This window comes from Diabrotica virgifera, chromosome 2 (genome assembly GCF_917563875.1).
Source record: "Diabrotica virgifera virgifera chromosome 2, PGI_DIABVI_V3a".
Lineage (NCBI taxonomy): Eukaryota > Metazoa > Arthropoda > Insecta > Coleoptera > Chrysomelidae > Diabrotica > Diabrotica virgifera.
The window spans coordinates 75,501,995-75,514,990 of NC_065444.1; the positions used below are offsets into that span (position 1 = coordinate 75,501,995).

The following is a 12,996-nucleotide window of genomic DNA, read 5'->3' on the forward strand; positions in this document are numbered from 1 at the left end:
TTTGGCTTTTAAACAATTTGAATAGCTTTGTTAATATTGACTGTAGAGTAAATTTATTTTGGGATTTCAAAATCTAGTATTTTTACACGAATTAAAAAAAAACTTTTTGCGTAGGTTAATTACGGTCAAAGTTAGCCACTTTTATTATTTAATTCACAGTGACTTCTGTATATATAAAATTATTTTTAAATTTTTTTGGACAAAATTTCCTATCTTAAATTCTCAAAATTATGATCAAAATCCATCAACAACGTCCGGAGATTTTAATCGTAGTATATGTTTGAAAAATCAATTTCATTTTTTGAGTGCACGAATTTTAATATTTCCCCTCCACCGACCACGAATTGATTTCGTTAGGACGTCATTTTTAAAGCTTTATTAACCACTTTGTTGAAGTTCAAAGTTTACTCAAACTTTTACACATAAACTATATACCCTTAACTTCAAAATGGCGCAAGTTAGGTTGCTTAATTGTTATAAACAAGGTAGCTGCGAATGAAATAAAAAAAGTGGCTAACCTTGACCGGAATTAATGGCGAAAAGTTTTCTTTTGAAAATTAGTGTAAAAATAACTGCTTTTAAAATCTCAAAGTAATTTTAGTCTACAGTCAATATTTACAAAGTTATTCAAATTGTTTATGAGCTAAAAATGGCTCTACTTTATTAAAATGTTTTCGGAATGATAAAATAACTTTTTGATGATTTTTTTAAATACTTTGGAAACATAACTATTTTTCTTCCATGTAGTTTCCACAGAATTGCGATATCGTTATTATTTTCTGAACAATGACATTGCAAATTTGGGATAAACAAATTGAATAAAACTTAAACTAACTGACTAATCGTCTTAAAATTTTTTGTGAATTGTACGGACTATTTGACTCAGCCTTTCGTGCAATATAAAAGTCTTACGGCCATTTTCGCAAAAGTTATAGCAATTTTTTTTATTTTCGAAATATTAGTTTTATTTTGCAATTTCCGAAGCAACAAATGATGATAATGAACAGACGAAAATTAAAAAACTGCCATTTTAAACCTTTGCTCATCTGCTAAAAGAATGATACTATAAATAAGGTATTTAATTACCCTCTTTTTATTCTGCGATTTAAACGAAAAAACTGCCATTTTTGACCCTTATTTGTTGATAACTAAAATTCTCGTCCGAACTGTGACGGGCATTTTTGTATTTATAATGTTTCAGGCATATAGTACCCAAAAAACCCATTTGCAACCTGGTTGCTCAAGTGTCCCGAACATGGTATATTTTTGCCTTATTTCCCTGGCATATACGGGAATGGTTCGAATGCTGCAGTAGTGTAGAGCTATTTAGAGTAGCAGTCAACATGGTCTGCATTGCGATGATAATTTCCAACCTTCGATAGAAGATGTGACTGCATAAATGGTAGAATCCCTTTCGTCTTCTTTTTTCATCGTCTCCTTGCCTTATACATTGTAAAAGGCAGAGATTAACGAGGTTACCAGAAAGTGATTCCAAGAGCATTTTCAGATTTATTGTTTAGATCTGGGATTTCCCATTTCTGTCCAATATAGGAAAATTTATTTTATTTTTCTTGATATACGTATCATTCTTTAATTTCCGATATTGTTATTTTCCCTAATGTCCGACTGGTATATTATTTGACAAATAATGACATGATTTCGAAGTCAGTTAAATATGATATAAGGCCCTAGATTGCGGTATTTTGAAAAATAATGCCCTTGGGCATTAAATTTTAATAACTAGTTTAATACTGTCAAGTTAAGAAATAAAAATCTAAGTAAAACTATGGTTACCACAATTACGTTACGACTGTGTTACGACTATTGCTGCTAAATGTACTTATTTGAAAACTAATTAATTCAAAATTCATTCAAATTTTTTGCATATAAAAAAGAATTTAGTCGGACATTAAACGTTGAAGGCACCACGGGTATTATAGATAATAACGCTTTCAGTCAACGTATATACCTCGGGCCATGGGCCCTCTGTATATACACCATTGACCTCAAGCGTTATTATCCTTATAATACATTTGGTACCTTAATAACTGTAAGATTTAAACTATTTTTAGGGTTATTGTGTACAGGTACAGGTTTTTGACAAGTGACAGTTTCGATAATAAATTCATAACCGAAGACTTTTTTAAAATAGATTTAAGACGTGCTAAGAATAATAGGGAGACAGTTTTGCCTCTTAATTCAAGGGAAAAGAAATTATATGTTAAAGTAAGTTGTTATGCTATTAGACCAGGGACTTTAGCACTATAAATACCGGAATAAATCGATTTTTAAATACAGCACCGAGAGATTTGCAACTTTTGGCATTGTGTTCAGGATGATGTCAATGTCAGGAAAAAAGTCTACTATAGAAAAACGAGTGGCAATGCATAATTGCATTTCAATGTGCATAAATGTGTCCAAAAGTGCATAAACATGTCAAAATAAGCATACTAAGGGCCAGATTTTGTTACTCGGAGGTATTTGGGGACGCTGAACACGACTACGTCATCAGAACTGACCTCCGAAGCACCTGGTGCTCAGTGGCACTGGTAAGGCACGCCATCTGAGGTTCGAGGGTTATCGGCACTAAATTGATGCAAATAGATTTGTTCCGTTGGTGGTTAACGGAAACAATTAACTTAAATTAAAATAAGTGTAAAACAACGAACAGTAATATATTTATTTATTTTTGGTTAAAAAAGGCGTGCTTATATCTCGTAAGAGGGTTTTTTATTGTTTGGGTCCAGCGAGGGTTGTATGACCGACCAATGCCTGCTGGGGTTGTGTATCGACTGAGACCACAACACTATTATGTCATCATTTAAGCGGTTCTACCATGTGGCCTGAAAAGCCGATAAATTATTAAATTTGGCGTTTTAAAAGCTGAGAAACTTTCTGTAGCTTTTAAGAAGTTGACATAAAGAGCGTGGCCAATCTGGCAATTTGTGTTTCCCTGAAAAAGTCATTAATTTTATACAATCTGGTTTTGTATTTTAGGAACGAAAAACACATGTGAATTTAACATGAGACGCATTTTTACGTTTTTAGAAAAGTTAGTATTTAAAATTAGCAATTAAAAAAATAATAAATGAAGCGTGTCGCTATAGATTAATCGGGCGGTGTTTGAGGTTGCTGAAATCGAATACGCCATTAGAATCGAAACCCGGAGCACCTGGTGTCTAGGGTCCCGTCATATTTTGGAGTTTCGAGTGATTTCGGCACTAAATTCATGCTAATAGATTACACGATGGGTTTTTGGGGTTACTGAACGAGAATATGCTCGGACCATCTGGTGCCCAAGGACACTGCTAAGGCGTGTTATCTTCTGGAGTCTGGAGGGTTTTGGGCACCAAGTGCTTCGGAAGTCGGTTCTGATGGCGTATTCGTCTTCAGCAATCCCAAAAACCCGTTAGTAACAAGATCTGACCCTTACTACAGTTATTCTGACATATTTCTGCACTTTTGGGTGCAATTATACATTTCCACCAATTTTTCTATAGTAGACTTTTTCCCTGGCATCATCCTGAACACAATGTAAAAAGTTGTAAGTCTCTAGGTGCTGTATTTAAAAACCGATTTATTTTCTGCTAAATGCTCTGGTCTATATGTATTGGTAATTTTTAATTTTTGACGTTTCTTTGTAGTCGAATATCTACTTACAGTGAGGACGTTTAAGTTGGAATAAATTCATTATCTCGAGAATGGCTGAATTTGGAAAACAATCCTGAGACAGGTCAATTTTGATTTTTAAATTAGGACTTTTTGGCATATATATCATACAAGTGACGTCATCCATCTGGGAGTGATGATGTAATCGACGATTTTTTTCAATGAGAGTAGGGATTGTGTGATAGCTCATTTGAAAGTATGTTCAATTCCCTATTCACTAATATAAACAATAACCTAATTATTTATACGGGGGTGCCAAAAATATTTTTTTATTAAATTATTTGACACAAAAAGAAGAATGAAAGCAATTTTTTTAATTCAAAATACATTTTACTGCTGTCAGAAAACAGGTAAAAATATTTATTTCACAAATAAACATTGCTTTTCGCTTAAATTCAATGTTCAAACTGTTAAGATACAGGTGGGTGGCCGCTTTAATATTGAATTTAAGCAAAAGCAATTATTATTTGTGAAATCAACATTTCTTTCTTTTTTCTGCCAGCACTTAAATGTATTTTAAATTAAATGAATTACATAGTCTCTTCTTTTTGTCTCAATTAATTTAATTCAAAATTAATTTTTCTTGACACCCTGTATAAAGACTAATTATGTTAACGTTTATATTACTGAATAGAGAATTAAATAACCTTTCAAATGAGCTATCACACAACCCCTACTCTCATTTAATAAAATCATCGATTACGTGAGCACGCCCAGATGGATGACGTCACTATTATGAGATATATGCCAAAAAGTCATAATTTAAAAATAAAAATCGACCTCTCTCAGGATTTCTCTCTAGATTTGCCCATTCTCGAGATAATGAATTTATTCCAACTCAAACGTCCTCACTGTATACCATTATTAAACTTTCATATAGGTATGGCATTCAATATTAAGCGTTTCCTGTCATTAAATTTGAACAAAACAAAGTTTGTGTGAGATATCATCGCAATTTTTTTTTTTTTTTTTTTTTTTGGAAGGCCACACATCGTAGCTGTCAAATGAAACCGACCTAAGTGCAAAACATCGATTTTTGAGATACTGGTATCACAATATTATTTCTCGTATTTATTTATATTTTTATATCAAACCGCCATAACATTAGGTCAAAAGAAAGTCGGTCAAATGGCGTTAAACCGGTTTGCATAATAGCCCTATCAAAGAACAAACTGACCAAAAAAAAATAAAGGAAGGATAAGAATTTGGGAATAGGTAGTTGAAATTGTCTATTATTATACATATAAAAAAAAGTTTACAATTTTTACAATACAATATAAGTTTTACAATATTTTTTCGCTAAAATACTTACTTTTTGAGTTATCTGCGAAAAACCGTCCAAAAACATGTTCTTTTTTTGTTAAAAATGAACATATTCACTCGCAAATAACTCGAAAAGTATTAACTTAAGTATTAACTTAAGTATTAACTAGTGTCTGCAGTCATATAAACCCAAATAAACAACAAGTATTAACTTGTGAAAAAACCCTATAGAGCAAAATTTACTTAGAATTAGTCATTTTATACAATTTCGGACTTATTTTGAACGTATATTTTTTCACCCCCGAAAAAATATTTTTCAGCCCGTATTTCCCAATTTTTGTAAAATGGAGGGGATGTAGAATTGTAAACTTTTTCTTATATAATAATAGACAATTTCAACTACCTATTCCCAAATTTTCATCCTTCCTTTATTTTTTTGGAGGTTTTCGTAAAATTTTTTGTTCCCTGATCGGGCTATAATGTTTGATCACTGCTTTGCTTAACATAAGACAGACCTATTGCCCAGTGCGTCAGTCGCTTCCTAAACCTTAAGATGGAAGCTAAGTAGCTTAAAAAGCCCCTAGAGGTTTCAACCTTTGTATTTTTGGGTGCCTCACTATGTTCTTGTAACACTGATGATGCTCTTGTTACAGAGCGAAAACGTTTTGTTTCTATGTTTGTAGCCCTATAGGGGCTTTTTAAACTAATATACCTTTTACCAGGACAAATTTTTTTATTAAATTTTACTTATAATTAGACTTAGGCAAATATGCAAATTTCATATTTTGCATATTATGCATAAAATATGCAAAGATGTAAAATTTTGCATATTTTTATAAAAGTGTGCATAAATAGCATATAATTTGAAATTTGGGTTGTAACTATTTATATTCTTGTAACAAATAGCTTGGAAATCCCAATAAGTATTTTGTTTTATAATCTGTTGGTATTCAAATTTTTGGTATCGAAAGTAGTAGATTGCTAATAAACGATGGCGGCTTATAGTTTTGTCCTTGAATGTAAAGGTTCCAAAATCTGCCAGTTTATATCTATAGGTAAAAATTTTTATTTTAACGGCCAATTTCACTTTTGTTGTTGAAGTCGAAAAATTGAAGCCGTGAACAGGTGTATTTGTAATTGTGAATAACTGTACTTTGAAAATGCCGAAAATAAACTGTGATAAAATTTTAAAGTGCTTCAACTATTATAAAACCTTACAAAGAGGTATTTATGGATATGGATAAAGTATATTGCTCATTTTGTGGCAAAACCGTAAGTACCTACGTATTATTTGTTATTTTATTTTAAATATTTACACGGTGGTTCAAACATACATACACAAGGCTGTTTCGCAAGAAATCGATGTATTATTTCTTTTTTCAAGTGTTTTTTAAATTTCTTGAGATGAAAAAAATCTTCAATATTCAAATCATTCAATAGTCTACTGAAAGATTGCTATTCCTTTTTTCTTGAACAATAGCATTAATTGGCCTTTATTTGACTAAACGCAAAAACATATATTGCACTTAATTAATTAGGTGCTTTTAATTTATGTTCATAGTATTTTTCCTTTAAATATAAAAAGAAAAGCTTGAGGCCTCCTGTAAATATTTAGTGGTTCTTCTTCTTGCGCAGTCATTTCTTGACATTTTCAAGATTACTGCGCCAATTTTTATTGAATATTTTTAATTTAAATATTGTAATTGTTATGCAAACAAAAGTTAAAATATTTTGATAATTTTAAGATTGCTACATCGATTTTTATTTAATATTTTTAAAAGAATTCGCTGCAAAACGAAAATGAGAGACATCTTACATTTCAATTCGTTCAGAGAGGACCATGAACGCCCTTAGGTACGTTTCACCCTTATTCGTCTGAGGGGCCTATATGGTTCCCTGTGTGATTTACCTATACCGGGTGGTGAATCGTAAAACGGGCCATAGGAAACTCAATGTAAAATTCTAAACTGTTGAATTCCTGCTTCCCTAATTATTTTACATCAAAAGTCATGAGAGAATATTTGTAGAGAATTGAAATTTTTGAAATCTGTATTAAAATCAAAAGTTAAAATTGTTCTACGATTTAAACGCATTCCAAAATTTTGAAAAATATAATACATTTGCCACAGTAGGTATGTGTGTAAAAGTTAGGCCACACGTTACTATTTAACTGACAGTGCACACAGCACTGACTGAATAAAAAATCTTTATTATTAATACTTTCTCCGCAACTGAGGGTATATTATCAACTGTATTGTTTTTAAACATGATTAAATAAAAATATTGACAGTTCAAAAATGTGAAAATAATAACTTCATTGTGACACATTGTTGCAATGTGTGTGGCCTAATTTTGGGCTGAAAAACTGAAAAATGTATTACATTTTTACAAAATTTTGGAATATTTTTAATTCGTAGAACAATTTTAACAGTTGTTTTCAATATAGATTTCAATTCTCTACAAATAGTTTCTAATGTCTTTTCATGTAAAATAATTAGGGAAACAGGAATTCACCAGCTTAGAACTTTACATTGAGTTTCCTATAGCCCGTTTTCCAATTCACCACCCGGTATACCCCTCCAAAACAGCATTTAATAATTTATTGTTACGACAATTCGAAATAATATCCTTTATTTGTTAAAATACTTAAACTTAGATATTTAATTACATAAACTTAGTTTGTAAAATACATAGGTAGGTACATGTTAATTAATATTTTATTACATGCATATTTTCTAGATAAACATGCATATTTTTGCGTAAAATACTGCATATTTATGCGCATATTTCATACCTTTTTATTTGCATATTTGCCTAAGTCTACTTATAATTAATGGTATACAGCCAGCTACAGGAAATTCTTCCTTGTGGAAATTTATAACTATCTATAGCCTATTCCACCCATTGTTGACGTAGGCCTTTCCTTTTTCTCTCCAGGATTCTCTGTCCTGGGCTATACTCACCTATTTGAAACCAACGTGTTTTTTGATGTCGTCGATCCATCTTATGTGAGGTCTTCCTCTTTCTCTTCGGTATTCCCAGGGTCTCCAGTGTAGTGTTTGGTTATTCCACATGCCGTCCTTTTACCTTGGATTGTGCCCAGCGAATTTCCATTTCAGTTTTGCTATTTTTTCATGTACATCTTGACCTTAGTGATTTTTCTTATCCATTCGTTTCTTTTCTTATCCTTCAGATTTACTTGTAAAATTTTTCTTTTTTGTTTCTTGTATCATAGACCAGTAAGGATCTGTGAAAAAACGTCTATTTTTGGATGTGAGAGGTGGCATTCGGATTTTTGCAGATAAAGTTAGGTGACACCTTCAGTAATAATAATTGACTTATGCTCCTTCTCAAATATGCCCGGAACATTAATAAAAAAATTAAAATATTTAAAAATTTCGAAAAACGTCGATTTTTTTTTCTGCTTTCTTTGCTTATAACTTTAAAACGATTCATTTTGGAACAAAGTCGTACAGAAATAAAATAAAGATAATTGAATTTTGTATGATATACGACTAGTCAAAAATGTCTTAACTTATTACGTTTTCTGCAATATAGCAATAAATACAAAATAAGGGGGCAAAATACGCCTGTTGTTATTCAATGTTTTTCATTCAAATCTGAATGCCACCTCTCACATCCACCTAAAAACAGATCCTTACTGGTCTATCAGCTCTAAATTTAAAATGTAAAAATTTCTTCTATTGTGTTTTTAATACCTTATTCATGTTATTTCTTATCAGTGTCCATCATAGAGCTCCATATGTCAATACAGGCACACAGGCACAGTACACATTGGTTGTAAACTTTTGTTTTTAGGTATTGGGGGCATCTCTTATTTTTGAGAATGTTTTCCAAATGCCACCCATGCCAATCTGATTCTGTTGATCACCTCCGATGTTTGGTTTTCCTTGCTAGCCATAAATACATGACCCAGATCAAATTTGTATACTACACTGTAAATAGTACCACTTGGTCTGACGATTAAGTGACAGTAAAACATTTCCAAAACAAGACACCATTTTGATTAAACAATTTTATCATCTACACGTGCTGATATACGCTATATGCATCCATGGTGTTTGGTACAAGAGGCTGAAGAAATGAGAGCCAGATATACTTATAGATAGATATATTTTATTGACTGATGTACTTTAAAGAATATATGTATGATCTCTATAAATTGTCAAAAATCGGATGTCCCTATTGAAAGACCCTGTGGCTTGCCTAATGTACATATTTAATGAAAATATTTGATATTTTCCATATTATTAATAGATAAATTCAATTTTTGCATCAATGGTTGCTTCAGCATGTGACACAGTTCATAAGGCTACGTTTTATTAAATTAAGGTGTTGCTTTCTGTACTTACGAGGACACCAGAAAGGGAGTATGGATATTGACGTTCAGTCTAGAACACTCTGGTTTCTACCCTGGTATTTTCGCTACCTATCATAATTTTGTTTGATATACAAAGAAATATCAGAAATTAAATTCTACTCTTTGGCAAAGCTTTGTCGTGACTTTCATACCAGATTACAGATTAAATCGTCCAAATTGACTGACATTGAAAAGAAAAAATTGAAAAAAGCTGTGATGACCTTAGCGTCTGTCAATATGAAGGCTGCTCTATACATGGCTATAGATTACTGTTTGTACTGGATTTTGAATATGATTAATTACTATGGAAGATTTCAATCGAAAGTTCAAGGTATGTATCTCTAAATTTTTTTTATTTCCCGGTTTTTTAAAGCGTTCTTCGCCTTCTGGTTCCTAGTTTCCAGCTTCGTCGGTCGTTTCATTCGCCCAACGGCGGATCCAGCAACCTTGCAAGGAGGGGGCAAAGAAATAAAAATTTTCTCGTCACTCGCGTACATAGGATTCTTTTCGGTATGGGCGGTTACTTTATTTTTCTTCATGTACCATGTCCTTTGAGAACATTGGTTACTATCACAGCTATCTTAATTTTATTCACTACCACCCTAAATCAACCACGAAGTGCTTTTTCATCCTGGACTGCCTTTGCCTTCTATTTTCACTTGCATAATATTTTGTAGCAACCTATATTTGAAACTTCTCATTACATGTCCAAAATACTCCACTTTTCTCTTCTTGACGCCTTCTATAATCTCAGTAGTCTTGCTGAGACGTTCTATTATTGTGGAGTTTAGAATCTTCTTCCCCCAAGATACTTTTAAAATTCTTCTATAGAACCACATTTCGAAAGCCTCAAGGCGATTTAAGTAAGTAGATCGATTTTATTCACAGTCCAAGACTCGACACCATACAGTAAGACCGAGAACACGTACTTTGGAGAAGGAATTCTGTTTTATGTTTTATTCCGTCATTCAATTGTCAACATTACACAAAACTCACTATTTATTTTCAATCGTATTTATCTCTTTCTTAAAAAATTGCGACACCAGGCGAAGTCTCAAGGAGGGGGCAATTGACCCCATTGACCACCCCTTGGATCCGCGCCTGCATTCGCCAGGGTGAAGGTTCCTTTCCAACATTGCCTTCTTAATGCTGCCTAGCCAGGATTGTTTCAGCCTTCCTCTCTTCGATTTTTCCCTTCTTCTGATAAGGTATTTCTTCTTCTAATACATTGTTGTCTACTTTGATTTTTAATCTAAATTAGGTATATAATTAAACAGAACATTGCGGTAGATAAACGAGGATTTGATTTAAAAATATAGTCGAGGAAATGAAGCATTTTGGCCCGCAATTTTTTCGTCCAGCATGGATTTACTTGAAATTTTCACAGAAGGTGGTAGGGAATATTCCAAGGATCATTTTCTACATCATGCCGCTGTACGCTAAAACCTTGGGAGTGGTTGCCACCCTATTGCGTGGGTAGGAATTTTTTATTACATTTTAGCCATGTAAATCGATGTAAAACGTAATTCTAAGAAAAAAATGTTTTACATTTTCTTCGTAAAACTAATATTTTTCGAGTTATTCAACAGTTTTTCGACAAAAAAATCGACTTTTTTAGAGGGTTTTTTGAGAATACCTCGAAAAATACGCATTTAATCAAAAAAATTACACATAATAAAATTGTATCTTTTAGTAACATAAACTAAATTCTTTTTCTATAATATCTGTAAGACCAATACAAACCGAGATACGGCATGTTAAAGGTTAGCTTTTCTCGTCAAATGCATAATTTGAAATATTCAAAGCCAACAAAGGGAAAACTAGCTATTTTTCGAGAACTTTTTTCAAGTATATAATTAATTGTTTCAAAGAATAATAAAACATTTCTAGCATGGAAATAGAGCGATTTATGATCAAAAAAATGTCGGTACCTGCATTTCTCTACGAAAAAATCAGTGAAAATAACCCCCTAACTACCCTTCTAATTGAAAATTGTTCTTCACCTTTCTGTAATTTCTTGTATATATGTATTGTAAATACACTCAAGAAGATTGACCTATTTAAAAGGCTTAATTTTAGAAAAATTGAAGTTTAAAGAAAAATTGTTTTTTGCAATTTCGTATTTTTCACCATATACTTCAAAATATCTCAGAAAATACTGGAGATACGAAAAAAATTTTAGACTACTAAATTGTAGCTTTTTTAAAAATTAAAATTATACTGTGCATAGATTTTCATTACATTGAATAGTTAGCGAGATATAGCTGTTTAAAACCTCTATTTACGAGCAAACACCCCCTTATTCGAGCCCTTTAAACTCATTTCAATTAAAAACTAAGGGATCTAACGGAATTAGTCTTATAGCTCCTCAAAAATCCTACAAAATCATTTTTGAAAAAACTTTTTATCGCCAAAAATGAAGGAGCTATGTTTATAAAACGAATTTTTTTTTTCGAAATATTCGAATAGTCCGCTTATGGAACATTTTCAATGCATGTATAATACCACAGAACTGGTTCGTATGCTGGAAAATGACTTAAAAGCTATTTGTGTTTATACTTCTACATTTTTTTAAATTCGTATTTTTGTGTAAATAAATGTTTTTGTAATTCTTTAATTCTCTTTTTTTCTGTGTAGATCTATTAAATTATCTACTTATAAAAATTGCAATGTTCCTTAGGGTGGTTTTTAAGGGTTGAAATATTATGATATTACATATATCCTAAAGCATAAAGCAATCATTATTTTTAGCCAATCAAAACCAAATTTTACCCATATTAAAATTTACAATATTTTTATATTTTTTGACAATGAGGGGTAGTTTACACCCCTAAAAATAATCAACGCCCTTGAGCATGTTATAGAATATGAAGTGCAGGGTGAGATGATCCTAATCCCACATTTTTATGTAAATCGATGGAAGCCGAAATTATCCTTTTAGGATAAGTAATTTTTTAAATATAGCACCAACAAGGGTGGTTTTAAGGGTTGAAATATTATGATAGTATATTTTAAAGCATAAAACAATCATTATGTTACTAATAAGAACCAAATGTTGACAATATTAAAGTTTAAAATGTTATTTTATATTTTTTTACAAGTAGTTTTTTTAGGGGTAGTTTTCACCCTTAAAAAACCAAAAGCGTACAACGGCTCAATATAGAAAATGAACTAGAGGGTGAAATGAGCCTAATCTGAACTTTTTGTACAAATCGATACTGGACGAAAAAATTGCGAGATTTTGCCATTTTTACAGTTTCATTTCCTCGGTTAATATATTTATTTTTCAATATAGGTACAGGAGCTGATACAATATACAAATTTTCAATATACAGATGACTCCACTAAAGCAAATCTGTATTATTTAGTTCTCCCCCGGAGTGAATTTATTGGTTATATCGCGATATCGTGAACAATTTGTGTTCTTATATTTTTGTCTATATTAATTTTTATTAATTCGTGCATTGTCCTCCTGAAACTACTTGTGATCTCGTCAATCAATCTTTTTAGAGATTTTCTTCGTCATGTTCTGTGCGTGATTCCGTGACATTATTGATTGTTAACTGTCAGCTCACTCTTAACTTAAATTAGTATGGTATAACTACCAAATTCAAATTATTCTCCAACACCAAATTGTTCTATATGGTCCACATAATGCTCAGAAAAAAGTCACACCATTTTGA

At 31.7% G+C, this 12,996-nt stretch overlaps 1 protein-coding gene across 1 annotated transcript in view; it reads left to right on the plus strand.

Moving 5' to 3' along the window:
* LOC114333517 (DC-STAMP domain-containing protein 2-like) overlaps positions 1-12,996 on the plus strand; it is a 186,374-nt gene that overhangs the window by 85,842 nt on the left and 87,536 nt on the right. Inside the window, exons 6-7 of the mRNA XM_050643805.1 lie at positions 2,073-2,226; positions 9,476-9,644. Of these exons, the coding sequence (XP_050499762.1) occupies positions 2,073-2,226; positions 9,476-9,644 (323 nt within the window). The remainder of the gene's footprint in view (positions 1-2,072; positions 2,227-9,475; positions 9,645-12,996) is intronic.